The sequence below is a fragment of the Nymphaea colorata genome, chromosome 2, assembly GCF_008831285.2.
Source record: "Nymphaea colorata isolate Beijing-Zhang1983 chromosome 2, ASM883128v2, whole genome shotgun sequence".
Lineage (NCBI taxonomy): Eukaryota > Viridiplantae > Streptophyta > Magnoliopsida > Nymphaeales > Nymphaeaceae > Nymphaea > Nymphaea colorata.
Window position 1 is genome coordinate 24,438,759 of NC_045139.1, and position 23,737 is coordinate 24,462,495.

Sequence of the window (23,737 nt, forward strand, 5' to 3'; positions counted from 1 at the left end):
GATAGTCCAAGATAATATATCAATTGAAACTGGTTTTTGTTTATACTACATTTTATTTAAAACTAGTTTATTCAATCGACCAATTTGATCCCAGTAGAACTGATTTTCACAACATGCATGAACAGGAAATGTAATGAGTTTCGCATAACTGGTTTATATTTGGATGAACAAAATGAGTTTCGCATAATGTCCAGACTCATGGCGAAAATGTCCAGCCCTTGTGCTGTCCATGCCGGTTCACTAATTAAGCTTCTTATTACAACCTGCTGTTGTCGATGCACCCCTCCAAGTTAGTCAGTGGTTGAGCTTTTTAGCCATTGTAGTTTCATTTAGTGTTCCCAACTCTATTGCTCACTCATGATTGTGTAACTTAAATAGCTTTCTTGATCAATTTTTATGTCTAGGATGTCAAGAATCGGAGTCATAGGTCTACATGTTGTATATGTTGGTTATGGTGTTCTCACTCTTATATGAGTTACATGCCCTTGAAAATCCTAAATAAAAAAGAGACCCGCTCATGAAAAAAATTTATTTATCTTATATAAAATTTTCGTAAAATGATACTTGGGTCCCTTCCAAAATTTTGAAGCCATAATTTAATAAAAATTTCTAACTCTCTTCCTGCAAAGTTGGGTGATGGGTTGTTATAGACAACTAAGTTTTTCATGTTGAAAAAAGCTCGTCCCATCCATAGGGGAGGGACCTCTCTGGGTGGGAATCATCTTTTAGCTTTAGCTGGCAGAATTCTCGTCCCCAAACTTAAAAATTAGAATCTCCATCTTATTCTATAGGATTCGATGAAGCAAACATGCCCTTACCAATTAAATTTTTGCATTGAGATATGGGCAAGTACCACTAGAGGAAAGCATTCCTTACAAAGTCAAACAGATTTGCTAAGAAATCCCGATGTGCCAATATTGTACATGATAGTATATTTTATAAACAGCCCAAAGCAACAAACTAGTATGCAGGTATGGGCAGCATAAATTGTTTATTTATATAATGTACATATTGTGTTTCCTCAATCTCTTATTAAGAGGGATTAATGCAAAAGCCTGCAGCTCCCAATGAACATGCGACATGGTCACTTACCCCTCAATAGAAGATCCAACGAAGACAATATGATGGTTATAGCCTGAAATGAATTGTGTCACGACATAAAGTTTTCTTTAACTTTTTTTTTTTATTTTTAATTTGTTAATTCATTTTTATAGTTTTTGAAAAATAACTATTACATTATTTTTAGCTTACTGACATACGATAACACCAAAGTGGTAGCTCGTAATAATTAATAATTTTAGAAAAAATGATAAAAAAATATATTAATGTTTGAAAAATAACAAATTACTATTCAATTTTTTAAAATAAAACGCACTACTTTTTAGAGAGATTTTCAAGGAGCCGTCTATTTTTTATATAAATAACAAAATAATTCTGGTTAAGGATTAGTTATTCTTTGAATAATATCTTTTATTGAGATATTTTTGTTATTTTATCACTAATTAGCTTTTGAAAAATGATTTCATTGAGCTTTATTAATTAATTTGTAAAAGGTAATGGCGCGGGTTTATTGTTTACTCCAACAAGAAGTGCCTTTTTGTAATTGTCACGTAATTTTACGCTCATTTTTCTCGGTGTTCTTATCGGTTCTTGAAATTGCGGAACGGTCTACAGACCGTGAAACGATATTTATCGGCCATTACGTGGCGGATAGTGAGAAAGTGGATCTCTCTCTCTCTCTCTCTCTCTCTTCCCCCCTCCTCTCCTCTCCTCTCCTCTCTCTCTTCTCGCCCTGTGGAGGCCGACAGTAGGGGGACTCGGAGCCTTGATGGCAACCGTCCACTTCGAGACAACTTGGAAGACCCGAAGAATCCTCTCGCCGTAGCCGCTAGTTCGATGGGTGCCGTCGAAGAATCCCTCCATAATCGAGGCTGGACCAGGGATTCCGGTCTGTGGCACCCTCAGGAATTCGTCAGCGGCCTCGTGAAGAGCTTCTCGTCCAATTTCCTCTCAAAATTTGACCAAAAGAGCACAAAATCCGCACCTCTAATCCCCAAGTCGACCACACGATGCCCCGCTGTATTCACTGGCTTGCCGGTCGTCAACCTCGCCCGGAACAGCCCATCGTCATCGTCTTCGTTGTCTCAAGATAAAAGCATCTCCTCTTCTTCTTCGTTTGCTCCTTCTGGGCTTCATTCCAGCATGAGGATTGATGGGCTCGATTCCAGCTTGAAGGGAGGTCCAGCGTTCGTGGGCCAGGTGTTTAGCATGCTGGACCCATCTGGTACTGGACTCATGGCAGTCACCACTCACTTCCAAATCCCATTCTTCTCAAGGTTGGTGTTATCTTCCATTCCTATTTATGAAGCTTTTTGATGGCTGTGGCGCTGAACTGCTCATATTGGTATCGGCCAACGGCCTCTTACGGCAAAACAAGTCTTTATGACATTTGTTTTGAGAGAGATTCCCTTGTTGGTTTGGTGAAGTCGATTGGTGTTATCTGAAAACTACCAATACATCTTTTCGGTTGAATCTTTCACTGGAAAAGAAATAACGAGTTTGAAACTTTTTGGCATGTGAAGTTGCCGTATTAATTACTTTCAGCACCTTTTGATGATATAAAAAGCAACTTTTGGTGTTTACTAGCAGGGGATGAAGTTCTTGATGCTGATTTTGTACTGTTTTCTTTGAGAAGTGTGTGGAAAGCATGATTCCGGTGTTTTGTCTCATGAATTTTTTGATTTCTCAGAATCTGTTCTCTTATAAAAGACAGCACTTAGTATGCTCAGAGGTTCCACTGCTAATGTTAAATGTGTATCGTTCGACGGATGAATGCATTGCAGCATGAAAAATTGCACTTTTCTGATCAGCATGTCGATTATCAAAACTTTTTTACTTTGAAACCTTCAATTGGAGTAGACAGTTAGAGTATCTATGCAATGATGGATTCGACAAATGGATATTGCACGCCATGGTTGATTAGGAAGTATGAAACTCTGGTCTCTTATCACTTCTTAGATGCTGGTATTATATGATCACGAACTTTGACAGGCTTCATCTGACTTTAACCCCGTGTCACAGATATAGCGAGGTTTTAAAAAATCTCGTGATATTTATGGGAAAATAAAAAAAAGTGGAAAAAATCATGAGATTTTGAAAATCTTGCCAAAATTGAAACTATTGTGAATTTTATCGTGATTTTTTCCGGAGATTTTAATATTTTTTATTGTTTTAAATGTTTAGGGGTTTTTTGATTTTTATTGCTTTTAATTTTTTAAAAGATTGTGGGGATTTTCCCGAGATTTACTGGAGAAGAACAACTTTGGCGAAACATAGCCAAAAAAAAACCTCGCCGAGATTTTCCCAAGATCGATATTTGTGATAATGGTAAAGACTATTAAAATGTTTTGTGTCCTACCATTAGGTAAATAAAGCCCGATATCACTTTCGTGGCATAACTGAACTGTCAACTGCCATGGTGAACCTGACAGGTTTTCACATGGCTGGTATCAGACTATAAGATCCTCAACTATGTGCGTGTTTCCTATCCTTTATGGTGTCATGACCACTCATGCTTAACTAAGGAGTGGCTTCAAGAATGTCCACAAGTCAAACAATATGGTGACAATCCATGCATAATTAAACCGTCAAAATTTAACGTTGATCATGCAACTTGATACTTGAGAATAACTAATTGGCCGCTCATGTCTATTTCGTATTGTTTTCAAATCGGACACGTGCTTAGGTATTCATTTGAAGTTGGTGCACAAGTGAGGTTAGGCATTCTCCAGCATTACTGCCTTATGATTCTCACTCCTGTCAATGTTGGTTATGAACTTCCATATGGTGGGAGATTGCATTTATCTTACTAGTGCAATTTGTCCTTTTGAACACTAGGAAATGCAAATAGCAAGTTTGAATTTTGTAACGAACCTATAGAATAGCTATGTTATGGGTAATCTCAATGCACCTCTAGTTGTAATACTTGTTTTCCTAACTGCTTAGAATGCACGGGATGTTCTAGGCAATATTCCAGGATTTGCAGCTAATTAGTACAGATTCTTCATAAGAGCACCCGAGTTGACATGACTTCGGTTATGTGTGTGGCTCATGTGCAGCAACGGGCACTTTTCTTTCTCTTTTGTTAAGTAGTTTGTTAATTGACTCTCTATCTCCAGCCTTGTGTATGTTATTTAGTGGATGAAGCTTGTTGAGCCAATGGAAGACTTTTTATGGTTTCCATCAACTTCTTGGCTGTAAATTTTTTGCTTCATATGCTGTACCTTTCTTGGAGTTTAATTTTGGGACCTTTTCAAGTATGTGCATCTTTCGAGTGCATGTGACTACTGACTGCTTGAAATCTGAGATCAATTATTGGACAAGAAGACATCTTGTATTCAGAATGTGTTGAATAAAAGGAAATAGTAACTGAAGGTTGGTCTTGGTGTTTATCTCACAAGAACTATCAGTCCCATTGATGAATAATAGATATTGAAACCTAAGTGAAGTTTTGAAGCTGTTACTTTGTATTTTTATTCACAAATAAAGTAGTTGAAATTGGAGCATCTTATAGGTAGAATACTGACATTCTCATATTGGTTGACTTAATCTCCTTTTGCATGCAGAGTTCCTGATTGGCTTAAGATGGTGCTTCCAACGGCTTTCAAGAATGAAAGGGATGCTCCTGTTTTCCGTTTCTTTATGGATTTAGGGGATGCAGGTATTCTACTGATAGGAAATGCAACTCTAATCTTTTGTGATGTTCCTGCATAGAACGTTTTATTGTACATGGATATTATTTCATTGACACATTTACATATTTTGTTAGTGACCTATGTGAAAAAGCTGAACATTCCGACGGGTATGGTGGGGGCTTGCCGCCTTGATGTTGCATATGAGCATTTCAGGGTATGGGCTTAATATGTCTAAATTTTGCCTCTCTTTTCTAGGCTGTTATTACCATGGAAAATCATAGCTTGCAGATTGATTGCATGGCATTCATGTAGTGTTCGCCCTTGCCTGTCCTTTCTTTTGCATGAATAAGCTAGTGGTATCAATGTTGTCTTTCTGTAAGTAATGGCATGTGTAGGCTAAATATTTGTTAGGTGACAAGTCACAACTATGTTGAAATGTGGGTTATATGAGGCAACTTTTTTAGCTAAGGTTAAAAAACAATCTGTGTAGGTTGGCCAAGCCGTGATATACATGCAAATAGAACCAGCTTTTTTCAACCAAGATTCTTGGCAAGATGACATCTTTTCCTAACTATGATCCCATAGTCACAAATAACGTCTCAGAGTTTTAAATGGTGAGGTTTGTCTCGGTTATAATACGACAAGCTTGAAAAAAACAGGAAAAATACAGTAAATTTTTAAAAATTTTAAAAAACTAAAAATGGGGGAAAAATAAAACAAATGAGTAACTAATAACACAAACATCAAAAGATAAGTAGATTTTCAACAAATAAAAAATAGAAAATGAAAAAACTGTTTGACATTAAAAAAACTGAAAAAGAACACACGTTTTTTTTAACTTTTTTTTCAAACAAACACGTTTTTTCTTTTTTTTTTTTAAATTTTAAACGGCTAGTTAATTTATCGCATATCTCTTGGCTGTGATATGGAGAATTATGATGATTCTTTTAGTACCATTGCTAGTTAAAGTTCATATATATATATACATATATATATATATATATATAATTGTCACAAAAAATGTGTACGGGTATTATACAACGAGGAATTTCTCGGGTATAATACGACAAAGTTATATATCTCGGGAGTAAAACGGGAAAATCTCAGCAAATTTTTAAAAGATTTAAAACATTTAATAAATCTTAAAAAATTTAAAAAAAATAAAAAATCATAAAAAATGCAAAACAAACGCATATAATACGTGTTTTTTTCACGTTTTTTATTTTCTGGCATTTTTTTAAGGAAGACACATTTTTTTCACGTTTAATACGACTGACTCTGTTTTTGCGTATTATACGTGTTTTTTGTGACAGTGGTATGTATGCATTCACACACACAAAATATGAGTTTGCCATGTCCAAGCCGTGTTCTGCACCCACACGGGCCACACCCATGTCCAGCCCTGTCAACACAGGTGCGGCACCCTTCCAGGTGTGTCCTTGTGACATATCAGGATTGGGATATGATTCCACAGTCATGTTCCTGAATTGGATCAAAAAGCATGAAAATGGAGGGTCACATTTGCTTGAACTGGAAGCTCCCTGTTGTAATGGTGGACTTTTTTCACGTATGTATATGTTTACGTAATATTCAAAAATGCCTTAAAAACTGATATTGGGAAATTATCACCTGGAACTTGTTTATCATCATACTGTGAAGATCTTACTATCCTACTTTCTTTATTCAGACAACTATTTTGTAACCTTGGGGCTGTGAATTCTTTAGTAATGCAATGAAATTGCTTCATCTCTTGGTTTCTTTGCTTGTTTCTTCCTTTTTCTTTGATTAATAAGATGGGTGGGCTACTGTCTACATGGGCATATTGTATGACCCAGTAAAAGCTTTTCCTTTTGCTTGTAATGCATGCAATTTTCATGCCTCCTCACTTCTCTATCTGTTTCTGGCCCTAGCAAGTTGTGCCTAACAATTTCCTGTGAGGAGAAAAAGAATATGAAAACATTTCTGTTGTACTCCGTAGCGGGTAAACTCATAATCTAATTTAACTATGATGAACCATTAGAGTATTATACTTGTTCCACTAGTTTATTCTTTTCTAGCTCAAAACAATGAAGAGTTAGATCAAGCTCTATCCCCCGAGCCAAGTGGAGCATATGATCAAGTACTAAGAACTTGAATGAGGTTAACAAGTACACTTCTATTTCTAGAGCTTTTCTCTTAGCCTACCATTTAATGCATTTGGCATTTATACACTTTGTTGCTATGTCACATTACATGATGTGTGTTGATGGGGATCATAGTCATAATGTTCTTGGAAATTTGTCAACAATTTTTTATTTTGGATTTTTTTTTTCAAAATGTAGGGTTTCTTGGAAAATATTCAAAAAATCTCAGAAATTTTAAAACTTGAAAAATATAAAAGACAGAGAGTAAGAAGACAGTAGGTTCTGTGTTATTTTGCTTACAAAAGTATAGAGAAACAAGAAAGAAAACTTTTCGGAAACATAAAACAAACACCCAAAATCATATGCTTAAAAGGGAGAATGGACTTTTTTTTTTTCAAATTCCAAGAAAATATTGGGAATATCTGGGAATCTGTTGGGATATTTCTTTTATCAATATTTTGAATAGTAGGATATTTTGATGATATTGTCAACTAGCTTAAAAATGGTGATAGTAGTTTTTCTTTCAAACTATCAGTGATATTTGTGATTCAGAAAGGGGTACAACCATTTTCAGGAAGTTTCACGTGTACGTTTTACATAAGAAGAAATGTGATTAGAATTAGACAGCTGCATCCATTTGAAATAGTCCAATGGACCAATACTTTTTTCTTCTGACTCCTTTAGTGACTTGTTTATTTCCTGTTTGGCTGTTTCGTTCATGGCTGTTGATAGATTGTGGGTTTCGGGTCCGGATCCATACCCGACCCGCCTTGTAGCCCGTTTTGGGCTCTACTTAAGTCATGTAACCCTAATCCTTAAGGGTTAATGATAATCTTAAGTGAGAGAGAGTCTGGCTGCTAGTGGGCACCAACTCCTCCTCATTCGTGGTTTTTTCTCCCTCGTGTTGAGGGTTTTCCACGTTACATCGTGATCATTGCTTCTCTTCCTCTTCTTCTTGTTCGTATCTCTACATGGTATCAGAGCCGTGAAGTTCCGGCGTTTTTGGTTGTCTTTTGCCCGTGTTAGAGGAGAATCGCCCGACACTGTTCATCGTCTCGCCCGTGCCCGACGCTCGTGCCCGAGCGTCGTCTGTCGTCCCGCCGCCGTCTCCGCCCAGCGCCGCCCTGATCAACGCCGATCAGGATTCCGCCGTCTCCGCCTAGCGACAACCGGCCCAGCGACGCCCTGATTAGCGCAGCCGCTTCCGCCCAGCGTCGGCCTGCCCAGCGGCGTTCCCGTTCTGCTGCTTCCGCCCAGCGTCGGCCTGCCCAAACGACGACCTGTCCAGCGGCGGTCTTTTTCCGCCCAACGCCGTGTCCTTTTCCGGCGCCGTGCCGCTCTGCCTGGTCTGTTTCCGCCCAGCGCCGCGCCGACTGCCTGGTCTGTTCCCGCCCAGCGCCGCGCCGCTTTGCCTGGTTCTGTTTCCTGCTCTCTGTCCGTTTTTTGGTGTTGTATCGTGTGATTGCTTCTTGCTGTCCTTGCTGCCTACTGGTCTGTGATTATGGCAGCCTCTTCCTCGTCAACCGTCAACACCAATCCCACTGAAATAGGGGCTTTTAGAACGGAGAATGTTCCCATGCAGGTCATCACTCTTCGCCTCACCAAGGATAATTATTTCTCGTGGTCGCCTGCTATGACCATGGGGATTGCTGGTCGTGGTCGCATGGCCTATATTGATGGGAGCAACCCCGAACCAGCAAGAACAAGTGATGTGTGGCATACTTGGTTTCTTGAGGATAATCAAGTGAAAACTTGGATTGTCAATTCTGTTTCCGCCGATATTCAGCCCCTTATCCTTCGGAAGAAGACTGCTAGAGACATGTGGGTGGTCCTCGAGCAAATGTATGGCCAAAAGAAGACCGCAATTCGTACTTACCAAGTAATGAAGACAGTCTATGGCATTCGACAAGGGACCTCGTCTGTTGCAGAGTACTATGGGGCTTTGAAAGCCAAGTGGGAAGAGCTTGACTATCATTCTGATATTCCTTGGCATTGTCCCCATGATCAGGCGCTCTATGTTGCTCATGAATGGGAAAACAGGGTGTTCCTATTTTTAGCAGGTTTAAATGATGAGTTTGAAGGTGTTCGAAGTCAGATTTTGAATTCAGGGGAGGTGTCCAGTATTGAAGATGTGTACTCCTGTGTTGAAGCGGAAGAACAGCGAAGGCTTGTTACAAAAGAAGGGAAGAGGGAACTTGTGCCCTATAACGAGAGATCTGCTCTCGTGAGTCGTGGTCCTGGCGGCCCATCTAGGTCTCTTCGCCGGTGCACTCACTGCAAGAAGACAGGTCACACTGTGGATTATTGCTGGGATCTTCATCCAGAAAAGAAGGGGAACAGAGGGAGATCTTTGACTGGGAGAACGCCCGTGTCTGAGGTGCAAGCCTCTAGTGGAGAAAAAGTCTCCATTTCTGCTGACCAGCTTCGTGAACTAAGGGCTTATTTGGGCAGGCTCGATGTCAACAAGACTGAGACCTCAGAGGGAACTACAGCTAATCATGCTCTTGCAGCTATTGGCAATCAAGGTAACTCTTCTGTGGGGGAATGGATTGTCGATAGTGGTGCTACTCATCACATGACAGGTAATCCAAAATTGTTTCATGAGTATAAGTTGTCCTCGGGAAGGGAACGTGTTTCTCTTGCAGATGGTTCCTCTACCTGTGTGGCAGGCGAAGGCACTCTGTCCTTGTTGGACAAATTTCATGTGCAGGGCGCTTTACATGTTCCCCAGTTTCCTTTAAATCTCTTATCAGTCAGTAGACTTACTAAAGAATTGAATTGTGAACTTATATTCTCTGCCGATCGTTGTGTTTTGCAGGACTTGGTGACAGGGAAGAGGATTGGGATTGGTTTAGCTTCTGATGGATTATATCGTCTTCCCATACGTGTGGCTACTGCTCTGTTGACAGCGATCCGCAAGACAGATAAGAGAAGAGAAGATTGTCTTCAGTCTTTTATGTACTGGCATGAACGTTTTGGGCATTTACCTTTTGGGATTTTGAAACATTTGTTTCCAGACTTGTGTTCCTCCTTTGATGTGTCTTCCATTTCTTGTGATGTTTGTCAGTTTGCCAAACATGTGAGGGCTTCGTACCCTCTTTCTTCTAGTTGTGCTAATGAAGCTTTTTCTCTGATTCACTCTGATGTATGGGGACCTTCGGGCATTCATACCCGTCAAGGTTTCCAGTATTTTATCACTTTCATTGATGATTTCTCTCGTGCTACATTTATATACTTGTTAAAAGACCGCAGCGAGGTTCCTCGAATCATCGAGACATTTATTCTTCTTGTGCATACCCAGTATGGTGCGAATGTTAAAACTTTCAGGTCCGATAATGCCCGTGAGTACATGTGTCGGCCTGTTGAGGAGTTTCTTAGACAACGGGGGATTGTTCACGAGACATCCTGTAGTTACACCCCCCCTCAAAATGGGGTAGCTGAAAGGAAAAATCGTCAACTTCTTAATGTCACCAGGGCTCTTTTGTTTCAGAGAAATCTTCCTAAACACTATTGGGGTGATGCAGTTCTTACTAGTGCCTATCTTATTAACCGCATGCCCAGTCGTGTTTTGAATGGTAGGACTCCCCACTCGTTGCTTCCTGGCAGTCGTCCACCATTTCCTCTTCCTCCTCGTGTTTTTGGTTGTGTATGTTTTATCCATGATCACAGTCCAAATGTCAAGAAACTTGATCCTAGGTCTATCAAAGGTGTCTTTGTTGGATACTCCCCTACGCAAAAAGGATACAAATGTATTGATCCTATTACTGGTCGAGCTTATGTTACGAGGGATGTTACCTTCTTGGAACATGCCTCTTACTTTGGTGTGAATCCTCTTCAGGGGGAGCAGTCTGTGGGCAGGGAAGAGTATTCTCAGAGACAGGAACTTCAGTTTATAGATTTTTTGGACTACAAGAAAACAGAATCACTTAATACTGTTGATGTGCCTGAGAATGAGGAAAGGGGTGACAATAGCATTGAGAAGGAAGGCCCTCAGTTGTTTGGACAGTTCTACTCTAGACGAGGTACTCGGACAGAGGTGATGACTTGTGATGCTAGATCTACTTCCAATCCCAATGCCACTCCTTCCCTGGATGAACCAAGTCCTACCGAGGAGACCGTGGAGACCCATGATGAGGTTGAAAAGAAGAATGACGATCTTCCCATTGCCCTGAGAAAGGGTGTCAGGTCATGTACTCAACACCCTATTGGTAATTTTGTTTCTTATTCCAGACTTGGGAAAGATTACAAGTGTTTTGTTTCTACTCTTTCTTTGGCTGTGATTCCCAGGACTGTCGCTGAAGCTCAAAGTGACTCCAAGTGGGCCGATGCAATGAAAGAAGAAATAGATGCCCTAAGAAGAAACTTGACATGGAAAGTGGTGAAGATTCCTGAAGCCGCTCACCTAGTTGGATCCAAATGGGTGTATACCATCAAGTACAAACCAGATGGGAGTGTTGAAAGATATAAAGCTCGACTTGTGGCCAAGGGGTTTAGCCAGAAATATGGAATTGATTACTTGGAAACCTTTGCTCCTGTTGCGAAAATGAAGACTGTGAGGGTGGTCATATCCCTAGCTGTGATGAAGGAGTGGAAGATGTATCAACTGGATGTTAAGAATGCATTCCTCAATGGTGACCTCGAAGAAGAAGTATATATGCATATGCCTCCAGGATATGAAGAACCAGAAATGTGTTGTAAGCTGAAAAAGGCATTGTATGGCCTTAAGCAATCGCCCAGAGCGTGGTTTGAACGACTGAGAAGAGTGATGATACGTCATGGATACAAACAAGGAAATGGAGATCACACTCTGTTTGTGAAGAAGAAGGAGAGCAAGGTTACTCTCCTGCTCGTCTACGTAGATGACATGATTGTTACTGGAGATGATGAGGAAGAGATTATCAAGCTAAAAGGGTTACTGGCTACAGAATTCGACCTCAAAGATCTTGGAAAACTAAGGTATTTTCTTGGTATGGAGGTTGCTAGGTCTAGTACTGGTCTTGTACTAAACCAAAGGAAATATACATTAGACCTGCTGGAAGAAACTGGTAAATTGGGATGTAGACCTACTCCTACCCCTTTTGACACTGGGCACAAGTTGAGTCTCAGAGATGGAGAGCCTCTCTGTGAAGAAGACAAGGGAAGATATCAACGTTTGGTTGGGAAGCTAATTTATCTTACCCTCACGAGACCTGATATCACCTTTGCGGTGAATGTTTTGAGCCAATTCATGCATGCGCCAACCGATGCACATCTGAAGGCTGTGGACAGAGTGCTATGCTACCTGAAGAAAAATCCTGGTAAGGGACTCCTGTATGTGAAACAAGAGACTGTGGAAATCGAGGGCTATTCTGATGCGGATTGGGCAGGTTGTGGTGATACCAGACGATCCACTACAGGGTACTGTGTCTACTTGGGAGGAAACCTTGTTGTATGGAGGAGCAAGAGACAGAATGTTTGCTCTAGATCCAGTGCAGAGGCAGAATATAGGGCAGTTGCTATGGGAGTGTCAGAGTTATTATGGTTGAAGATATTGTTGACTGACATTGGAATAGAGATTGAAGGACCTATGAAGATGTATTGTGATAACAAGTCTGCAATCAACTTAGCCAACAATCCTGTACTTCACGACAGAACAAAACATGTTGAAATTGATCGTCACTTCATTCGGGAAAGGATTGATGCGAAAGAGTTGATCTTACCTTACATGAAGTCTGAAGACCAAACTGCTGATGTTCTGACGAAAGCTCTTCCTTCAGCTTCATTTGAGAGGAATGTATCCAAGTTGGGCATGTTTGATATGTACGCCCAACTTGAGGGGGAGTGTTGATAGATTGTGGGTTTCGGGTCCGGATCCATACCCGACCCGCCTTGTAGCCCGTTTTGGGCTCTACTTAAGTCATGTAACCCTAATCCTTAAGGGTTAATGATAATCTTAAGAGAGAGAGAGTCTGGCTGCTAGTGGGCACCAACTCCTCCTCATTCGTGGTTTTTTCTCCCTCGTGTTGAGGGTTTTCCACGTTACATCGTGATCATTGCTTCTCTTCCTCTTCTTCTTGTTCGTATCTCTACAATGACCATGACCATAGAAAAAACTTTAATGGAGATAAAAGTTTGTATAAAGGAATGAATGGGATTGAGGCACATTTCTGACCTTTAACACCTCTTTAGGCAAACATAGGGCAGTGTTATCATGAAGTTAATCTTCTGTAAACTATGTTAATGTTAGTGTCCACATTAGGGTTGCACAACAAGTTGAGCTACTTGAGCTCATCCTGTTTAATAAAGGAGTTGAGCGCAAGTCAAAACCTAAACTTGTTTTTCTTAACGAGTCAAGCTTGTGCTCTATGAGTAAGCTTGTTTAAAACATATATGTACGTATTTTTCATAGTAGTAACACAAATAGTTCTTTTTGGTGTACTGGATGTCTTCTTTGTCTTTGTAAAGTAGGTCCTCATTTCAAATCCCCTTGTTCCCTTTCATTTTAAAATAATAAGACATTTTAATGCTTGGCTCTTCTAAACTTGAGGTTAGTCGATTTCGAGCAGGTTGAGTTGAACAGTGCTTGAGCCACTGAACCTGAGTTCTACTTGAGTTTGAGCAAAATTCAAGCTGATCCAAGTCTGCTCATAAATACCCTTGATTCACATCCACAATAATGGATAAAGTGACTATTTTTCAATATTATTAATAAAGGTCTGATCACCAAATACTTAGAAGGGACTTCCAAGGGTTGGATCTCTATAGTTCATGGAGCTAGTGGTGTAAAATATCTTCATCAGTTTAATTTTCAAAATATTCATGTTTATAGAGATGCAAGCACAGACTGGATACTATTAAAGTCGCTCCAAATAAGTCCAAATAACTTATATAACCTTTTTCATTATTTTGATGCATGTGCATTATCATGGTTGTGTCTGGTAAATGGTAATGAACTGCCTGCAAAATTTTCTTCTCATGTCCCAAGTGAGCAACATACAGTATTAGGTTCTTATTGTTAGCACACCAAGTTCATAGTAGATTGTGCTCTTATGACATAGTATGTGCCCTATCTGTTCAATTGAAAAATAATGAGCATGTCTAACTGTCGATAGCTTTGGCCTGTGGCTCACATGACGAGTGGCAACAAACTTGTACAGTGTGTCAAAAATCCTTCTCCTGGGATTAATAATCAACAAAATAATTTTTTGTTTTTCATATTCATGTTTCTATTGATAGAGATTGGTTGCGTACTTGTGGGAGTGGCTCGAATCCCTTCTCACGGAAAAGAGCAACTGACCTTCACCGTTCTTGGAAACGCCTATGTGGGGCGATCTGGAGGAAGAGGATAAGATCAGCCCTATGCCCCCCTATCCCTGAAAAAAAAACAAATTATATCATTGGCTATAGCAGGGGGGTTCAGGAAGGCAGGTTAGTTGGTCGTCTCCTTCCTGCACAACAGCCAAACCAAAAAAGAGAATCTCATAAGGGCAGGATCTGGTATTTGGATGTTCCAAAGTCCAATCTGGCGGTTTTCATCAAGGTTCACTTTCACTGGAGGTCTTAATTAAGATGAGCTACCTCTTCACAAAGCAGAATCAGAAATTAGACTCCACAGATTGACTATCTTGTTGTAACAGAAGTTCATCATCACTGGATATAAGCTACTACAATAAACTGAATACAATTCAAAAATCTGATGGTTGTTTTACCCTAGCAGTTGTTTCAACTCTTTCTTTGTACTTTTCCATTCCAGAAAGCAATTTTTTGCCATTTTATTTTACCATTCGTACTTTGAACTTTCATCCTATTTGTTGCCATAGTAACATTATTGGGATTGGTTTTATGTGGGACTGTAGTGATCTGGTGATGTTGTTGTCGTTTTCCTGTCCTAATTTACCTGTAAATTTCTTGGTTGGCCAGTTGAGGCCCTTTACAGATTGGAGAACTTAGGTTCAAACTTATAGAAATTGCTAGTGTTGCATCTTCCAATTTTTAAGAAGCTGCTCCCTAGAATTTATCTAATTTGGTTCCAATCTATCTAGAACTCAAACATTTTGAGGGTAGAATGTAAAGGAGATTCTAGTAGTACTGGATATAATAATATCTATTATGTACTTGTTCTGGACAGTTGGCATGTATCTCAGTAATACATCCTTTGATGACCTTTTTATTTCCTTGTTTTCCTTTTCTTTTACTATGTCCACTGCAGGAAAAGCCTCACATGTTCAAATTCATTCCGAACAAGAAGCAGGTATATGGTTATTTAAAGGGCTTCGCTCTTAGCAGGTTGATGGTTTTTACTGAGCCACAGATGTAAATTTTTAGGTCAAGGCAGCTAATGGACTTCTGAGGAAAATGTCACAGAGGCACAAAAAAAGAACAGTTCATGGAGTTCCAGTATTTACTGCCCAAAATCTGAGCATTGCAATTGCGACCACTGAAGGGATAAAATGGTATGTTTGCTTATGTATGTTCTTTTTTGCTATACATTTGTTATGACTTTAAATTTTATGTTCATTAGGTTAATTACTGAGGATATTATGAGGTTGGCTGATCGTCCTTGTTTAACAGTAAACTCCTTTTGATATTACTTATCATACACTGGACAATTTACTTTTGAAACTTTGATGGCAACTCTCAGGGCTTGCTAATTCAACTTCTGGTCTTCAATTAGGTACAAGCCATATTTCTTTGACAAAGGTTTGCTTGATAATATTCTGGAAGCATCCATTGATCAGCACTTTCATACCTTAATCCAAAACCGGCATATGCAACGCAGAAGGGATGTGATAGATGATAACTTCCCAGCAGAGATGGTTGATGATAGCATTGATAGCCTCTTGGAACCTCCAGAGGTAAAATTGTAGTTCAAACACTTGCACCTGATGGTGTCCTCTTATGAAATTGTTTTCCTTCATTGAAGATGAATACATTTTTCATTCTGAATGTAATTATGACGACTTTTCTGGTTGACCCACCTGTGGGATTACTGTTGCTAATTCTTATTGTTTAATGCTTCCTTGAAGAATATCCTATTTTTTGGTTAATCCTTTTATTTTTGCAATTCTTTCTTTGATTGACGTCATTTATCATTTATAATCTTCATGATCAAACCTTCATAATATCTGCAAATGTTTATTAAACTATCTTCCCTTGATTCTTCATTTGTTATTTTCAGGTCCATGAAATGCTGGAAGAAATGGGTTCTCCTGGAATACCTCTGAGTGTTGTATCAAAAGCTGCAGAAATCCAAGTCTTTGATGCTGTTGATAGGATACTATTGGGAAACAGATGGTTACGGAAAGCAACTGGTATCCAACCGAAATTCCCCTATCTCGTTGACTCATTTGAAGAAAGGTGATATGTCATCTATCTTTTTGCCTTTGACACTATATGGATTCAATTTTTGTTAGTCCTGCACATCCTAGATTATGGTAATCATAGGTGACCATTTGTTTACACAGCTACTGCTGCTTTTGTTGTCCATATTAATGATGATGATAATGTAGCAGCAATGATAGATTTCGTTTGTTTCAAAAATTTTCTTGTTTGTTTCCTTCCATTTTTGCAGCAAAATAGTTGAAAAACTGTCATCTCAATGATCATTGATCTCATATCTCTTTTTGGTTTTGTATTTTGAAGTTTTCAAATAATCAAGGTTTTCCTGATATTTTTCTGAGACAAACTATCTATTGAAAAAACTTATAAAATAAACTTGCTGAGAAGAATATTGGTGACCATGCTTTATGCTGAATGCATATACATGAAGTAGACTGGAATTCTCTTGTTCATATTGTTCTCAAACTTAGATTGATCCACTTTTTTTATTGGATTTATGTTGAGATTCTGATCAAATGTGGTTCTCTTTGCATTTCTGCATGTAAGAAGCTTGCTTGACTTAGAGTTAGCTATTCTAAGATAGAGAAAAAATTGCTCAACACTGAAATATGTGATTAAGAAAATTTTGCATAAAAAGCAGAAAAAGGAGCATAAAGTTACACTCTGAAAAAAATCATTGTAACAATATTCAAGAGTTCTGTTTGGTTAGGTTTTAAGGGGTAAAAGGATTGCTATCTGTTGATGTACTTTTCGTGCAGTCCAAGTTTGGATATATCATATAAGTAGCTTAAATTCAAGATCACATCTGATATACTTTAATTTTTTGTGCTCTAAATGCTTTCACACAAAAGAAAAGAATACTTTGCTGACATTGGAAAAGCAAGGAGTTTTTTTTTTAAATTATTTTTCTTATTTTTATTAAGAAGACTTCTAGCCGTGTTTCAATCTTTTCTTATGGGATCCAATATTATTATACTTTGGATATGGATTCATTCCTACCTATTAGATTTCATTTCGATAATCGGTCTGATTTGGATCTATTGCACATAACTGAAGTCTGGCCCATACTTTACCTATTTGCCACTTGCTTTTGGGTGAAATGTTTCTAAGGGTTTCATGTGCAATTTCCTCCTTTATTTAGTAGACAGAATTATTGTGTGATCTATCTAAACTCTAAAGCATTGTCACAGAAACATGGTTTTTTTGAAAAAAAACCCATTTTATATGTCAAAATTAGGTCAGCCGAAAAAAATCTGCAAAATTGACAGTCTTTTTTACAAAGACTCTAAAACAGAAAAAACTCCAAAAAAAAACACAAAAAATGGTTTTTTTCACCCGTTTTTGGGTGTTTTTGTGGTACCTTTTATTACTGCATTTTTGTTTTTGCATTTTATTTTTAAGATCTTTTTTTAATTTTTTTTTTAATAATTTGCCAAAATTTTCTGGAGAAAATGAACTTTGCCTTGTTATACCTAAGAAAAACCTCACTATTTAAAACCCATAACTGATGTTTGTGACAACGATCTAAAGCTTCCATTGGTATGCAAATAATATCAGTGATATTTTTAATGTTAGATACAAAGAGCAAAACTATATCAGGAGAGTGTCAGGATAATTCATAATTTCACCAAACGTATTTATTGTGATAATATTGCATTCTATCACCTGCACAATAATGTCAGATTTTCCTGTACCTTTAATTTTTTGACGTATAAGGTCATTAGAATTATAGTTTTACTATTCAAAATGCTACCTAAACCTCAAATTTTGAGATCTTATAAGTTTTTAAACCCATCTATGTTTTTCAGAAGCTATTAGATACGTCTTTCTAAGCAAGGATAGAATTGTAAGAAAGAACACTAATGAGTGAGTATTTGGATTTTTTTCAATATTTTATAGAAATAAAAATGGATAGATGGATGCACTCCTCATGTGGTCACCTTTAGGGAGAAAATCTAACAGAGGAAGTAAAAAGAGGAAAGAAATAGAAGGAAGCAATAGGACATCAACCACAACAAACGGCTGGTCCCAACTTCTCCTAGTGCCATTAGCAGCAATGTGGTGAAGAGGAGGAAGAGTGATGTAGCATTAGGTGGATCACTCTTAATTCTAAAGTTTCCCAACTCAATGAACTGAAGATGTATAAGAATTAAGAAATAACCTCACGGATTTGTTAATCAGAAGACCAACTTTAGAAACAATATAGGGAAGTAACCAAAAGGAAAGAAAGAGAAATTTAGGGTTATAAGGGAAATAATCTCTCTCAAAGTCGACAAAAGTTTTTCCTACTTAGCTATTGAACCTGATCGATCCACTACCTTGGTTAGATCTGATTAAGCATGTGAAGAGCTATGTGCCCATTGTCTTTCCCCTTGCTGTGCTGGTAGACTAGTGAATTGATGTGTCTGCTTGACTAGGCTCTTGATCCATGCTATGTTTTCACTTAAGTGCTCTGCCACCCTTTTTTGTCTGGAGCAGATCTTCGGTTAATGTGAGTCCAAACTCCAAAGTACTTTTGGTATGCTTGATATTGTCCTTTGTTAGCTGGAAAAAATACAGCTTTAGCGAATTTAAAGTATGAAGTGTGCAAAATGATTAGAGACATTCAGATGCATGATATTTGCCATTAGCCAACAAGTTAATGTGTTATCATTCAGCTTTTAGAGGATTTTAAATAGACCACATTTGCTGACTTAGCTTTCTATCAGTCAAAGTACAAACTGAGAAACACGTTTGATGAAGATAGATCGTCACTAGATCTCCAATTTTTGAATTCAAAGGAGTAGGAGCTTGCTCAATTTGCTACTTATAGTTGGTACGATCTCCTTGAGTTTGTGCTTGACTAAATGAATCTCGTTCATTTAGTCAACAATATCACCAATGATGGGTGCAGAAGGATTAACATGAAGGAAGGTCACTGGCATCAACAAGGGAATGACCTTGCAGCACTTGAAACGTGATTATATCTGTAGACCTATTTACTGACATTTCCAAAATATGGAAAAATTATTTCTCGCAATAATATGACAATAGTGTTCCAATGGTTTTCCTCATTTCATAAAAGAAAAAACCTGTTTTTGGATGTATTTTTAGTGTTTTTTTTATTTTGGAATTTCATTTTTTTCAAATTTTTAACAATATATCTGTAAGGAAATTAATATAAATTGCTTAATTTCATATTTTTCTGCTTTTTATATATGTTTAACTTTTTTGAATTTCTGAGATCTTCCTCAAAATAATAACTTTGCTGAAAACTACTTGAGAAGAAAACTCACTGATAAAACCCCAAGAACTATATTCGTGATTATGAGTTTGAGCAGAGCCCACGATGAATGCCAAAATGGTCCTGAGACCTAATGTCCAGTTTGCAGTGATAGACCATGATCAACCGTGATCAAATCCACTTTTTTGAAATAGGGTGGCACAATAGGCAAAGCATATGTGATTGACTTGCAATGAATAAAAAAAGAGCGATTTTTTGGAACCTACGAACATCAACAAGAATAGAACCAAACCCTTTAACTGTTTGGGTCAATCCTACTACATAGCACAAAATACATACAAATGTCCCCAAGGGTGATCAAGGATGGCTAGGGGGTATAATGCTGATGCCCTTTCTAAATTCGGCATTCACCGCAGCTCTTGACAGATTGAAAAACATCACATCATAGTTTTGGCTACTATCATCATCATTTATGCATTTCAGCTGCTTAAATTTTTTTCATCATAAAAATTGTTACAGCGAGTTGTCTTAGAGAGAGAAAAACTTCTTATCAACTAACCCTAATCTCAATAATTAATAGATTAGGGCAGCGGTAGAGACTTACAAATGACATCAACCAAAAATAGAGAAATGTTTAAAAAAACTCCTAACTATTAAATATTGCAAAAGACCACCTAGAAACTTAAAGTCTTCTAATTCAACAAAATTTAACAAAGTAAATAATCTTAGCAACTAACAATAATTTGAGTCAGATTTCTTACTAAATATGGAAAGAACATATGATGGTTTACAATAAAATTTTTAGTGGTTGTGACATTGTGCAACTATGTATGAGCACAATTCTTGAGCATGTCAATCTTCTTTTAATAGATTGCATATTACTCTTGGGTGTCAAATTTAAACTATATGCTACATAATGACTCCAAGAAAGAGGAGATTGTTTCTCTTCGAATAACATTGCTAGACAACTACGGTAACAGGAACAGTCAGTATTTTTTTGCATCACATTTTCTTCATCCAATTCATCACTTTTATGAATTTACTTCTTTTAAATGCTCAACATCTTTATCCTCCCTAAATGCATCGACTATCTTTGAAAAAATTGGCTAATTAAATGAGTAAGCAAGAAAATTTACCAATGACTGCTTCTGCATATCCATCTAGCCCATGATAAACAATTGACGCCATGTTGTTTCTGCACAAATGCCTTTTTCTTTAACAAATCTTCAGATGACTTTTCTCCTCCACAAAGATGATTCTTTGTAGATTTTCCAAGTTATGAGGCACATAATCAGAACAAATTGCAATTAGCCAATGATGTAATCATATCCTTCCAGTAAACATTTGTTGCTACATTGAGAAAAATTGAACTTGAAGAAAAAGGTCTAGCAGTCATTTCATCCATTTTTGCCCTCTTATTTTTCAATGATACTTCATGTCGACACAGGTGTGGCACCTTCCTAGGTGAGTTTTTGATAACTTAACCAAAAACACTGGCATGTGCACTAAGGCACACATCCGAAGCCATCATATGAAAGATAAAAAAAATTCTTGCCTTAAATCTTTTGCTTGAAAAGTAAACAAGTTCCCATTCGTATATATGGTGTGACAAGGAAAAGCTTTTTTTGGTTCTTTGCATGGAAAGCCTGGCATTGTGTCAGTATCTGGACTTTCAATGATGTTAGTTAGGAAATTAAGTTATAATTCTTCCAAGTTAGTGATCTTGGAAGACCTTTTAGTCTTTAAAAAATATATATATATTTTTCATTTTCTTTTTCTTTCCACTGGGTTTTTTTATTATTTCTGCGCTTTTTAATTCTGTTTGCTAGCGTAGAGGTTATTGTTAGTCTCCTTTAAATGATAATCATGTTCAAGGTACAAATGTGACTGAAAATTTATCCGCACATTCATTATCCTTCCTATGTATGTCTTGTTTTAAGACACCAAATTTATAGTTGGATTGGACTTTTTTTTTCTCAGAACTTTAACATTATACAGTGATAAACTTGTCCGGTTTGATACCATTTATCTGTGTTGCGATGGCATGTTATGTTAATTGGAGAATCCAGACTACTTTAGGCTTATGAAGTTATTCTAATCCTTTGCAATCTATCATTGCTTAACTGCTTCGACCAACACATTGGTTTCAGGAGTGCGGCTTCCTTTTTGAAGATGACGGGAACTGCAGAGACTGATAGAGGTTTTGATGATCAGAGACAAATCAACTCTGAAGCAGATAGAAATGAAGGCCCCCAAACGGAGGAATGTCATGGTGTTGCAAACCATGCTGGATTTCGTTTTCGCTTTCCTTTCTGGGACCTATTTTCACATTCAATGCCTGCTCAACTTCAGAAACAAGAGACACTAGGGTCGAATATGAGGTACAATTTTGTCTTCTCTAAGAGTTTCCACTAATCAAGTATATGTTGGTGGTTTCTTATTCGGATTGGCTGTTTTTCCTTTCCTTTTTCTTCCTTATAGTGGAACTGGCTCCAACAGTAGACATGCTGAAGATATCCCCCCTAATCCACTTCTTCCTAAAATTACAATGGTTGGAATCTCTACAAGTGAACCGGGCAGACTGAACAGGTCCAGCATAAAGAAAACCATGGATGATCTGACACGTGAACTTGAGCAGGCAAGTCAGAAGCTCCATCCACTTAGTGAAGAGAATGATCCTTTATTTGTTGCAAATGTGGGGGATTATTCCAGTTTTGTGAAAACAAGCTCAACTTAATGCCTTCTATAGAGGCAACACCCCACATATCTTTAAGAGTATGTTGTACATGCCTGTTTTTCTTCATTTTTGAAGCCAAACATGCGTGAATAGAAAAAGGTGCGAATGTGCCAAATACAGCAAAGGAGTAATGTAAAGTTTAATCTATAATTTCTGATTTTCTTAAAGCAGCCTATGATTTTTTGTACATCAGGATTCCCGGTTGTTCTCCGGTAGAATCGTTGGAATATCTCTGTTTGTACCACGAGATCTACTGACATGGAAAATGAATAGGTGCTGGAGAATACATGGTCACAGAAGTCCATTTTTTTCAGTCGAAAGCTTTTCTGCGTTCATCATCTCTATCAGTGCTTATTCTTTGCAATCTCTTCACTGACATGTTTTTGATATGCATTGACACCATGGTTGTGAGGATGAAGACAGTAACGATTTTGACATGACAGATGATGCTGGCCTTTCAAGGTTTCTGTGCCTATCTTACCACCAACTTTTTGAGACTACGGAAACACAATTATGTGTGACCGCTCCTTTAACTTTTGGAGACGGCAGAACCCAAGTCAGTTGAGTTTCTAGAATCCTGTTCTAATTTCCTAGCCCATTCTTATTCCTCAGACCTTTACTCATGATGGGTTGTGATTGAACTTCTGCCTTGCACGGCAAAGAAATGGATGAGAAATGTCTGCCTTTTCCTGAAACTGACGGCCATGGATAGCAGGCACCAGAAGATGGGCACTTCAATATTGGAGTCCCGTTGAGAAGGGGATTGGACAAGGAGGCTTTCCATTCATTACCCAGGACATGAGGATGAAGATTGAGGATGGCTTGATAATGACATTTAATAATTCAAGCTCTGGGGATCTGGCCAATCATGTGGGTTCATATCATCCCAATGGGTATGCTCCATCTAAGTTGGTAACCGGCCTATTTTCAGTGGGTTAGGCCGTGGGGTTAGAGGTGGAAACGAGCCTAGAAAAAGCACGGAGATTGGATTCTGCCACGAACACAATCTGTTGGTTGAAGACGAAAAGGAAAAAAGTGAAAAGCATTTGGTTCACATGCGTACGAAGTGCAAGGTGAATCTTTCTCTCATTAGGCGTGTTTGGTCTCTCAGTGTGTTTTTCCTCTCTCCTTTTCCGTTTGAGCCCCAATCGTCCTTGGGAGACACGAGGCAAAATAAATGTCACCAAAGCAAATAAAGAAAAAAGAGATTGAGAATTTGTCATGGGGCTTCTCTCTCTCTCTCTCTCTCTCTCTCTATATATATATATATATATATATATATATATATATATATATATATATATATCATTCGCTTGTGCAGCTTGTGCCTGAAAAGGATGTAACGTAGTTGGTTGGGTGGGGATACATCACAGACATGTCTATTGTTCGATCCCCCGATTCTCATGAGTAATAGTCATATCTATTCTTCGATTCCCATGAGTAATAGTTAGACTAGACTGGCTTAACATGTGAAAATGCGTGCTGAGAATTTGAACCAATTTTTAAACTGATTTCAGCAAACTTTGAATCATGAAGGAAGGAGACAATGTGCAGCTTGTACAGTCTGGTTGTCGGTGAAGAGCATATGCTGCCCCTTCTAATGTCATGTGCTACTGAATTCTCAGAATCATATATATATATA

General features: G+C 38.1%; 1 protein-coding gene across 1 annotated transcript; it reads left to right on the top strand.

The window, feature by feature from the left end:
- Positions 1 to 1,714: 1,714 nt before the first annotated feature.
- LOC116248026 (uncharacterized) lies at positions 1,715 to 22,415 on the top strand. The gene is made up of 9 exons (XM_031620585.2): positions 1,715 to 2,336; positions 4,626 to 4,720; positions 4,829 to 4,908; positions 15,006 to 15,047; positions 15,122 to 15,249; positions 15,471 to 15,651; positions 15,975 to 16,153; positions 21,509 to 21,739; positions 21,840 to 22,415. The coding sequence occupies exons 1-9, from the start codon at positions 1,897 to 1,899 to the stop codon at positions 22,093 to 22,095; spliced, it is 1,632 nt and encodes a 543-aa protein (XP_031476445.1). The 5' UTR covers positions 1,715 to 1,896; the 3' UTR covers positions 22,096 to 22,415.
- Positions 22,416 to 23,737: the final 1,322 nt, after the last annotated feature.

Excerpts from the sequence above, each read along its gene's own strand:
- LOC116248026 (XM_031620585.2), top strand. The coding sequence starts at position 1,897 with ATGGGTGCCGTCGAAGAATCCCTCCATAATCGAGGCTGGACCAGGGAT. Across the intron at positions 4,721-4,828 it reads TATGGATTTAGGGGATGCAG|TGACCTATGTGAAAAAGCTG; the intron begins GTATTCTACTGA and ends ATATTTTGTTAG. Across the intron at positions 21,740-21,839 it reads ACACTAGGGTCGAATATGAG|TGGAACTGGCTCCAACAGTA; the intron begins GTACAATTTTGT and ends TCTTCCTTATAG.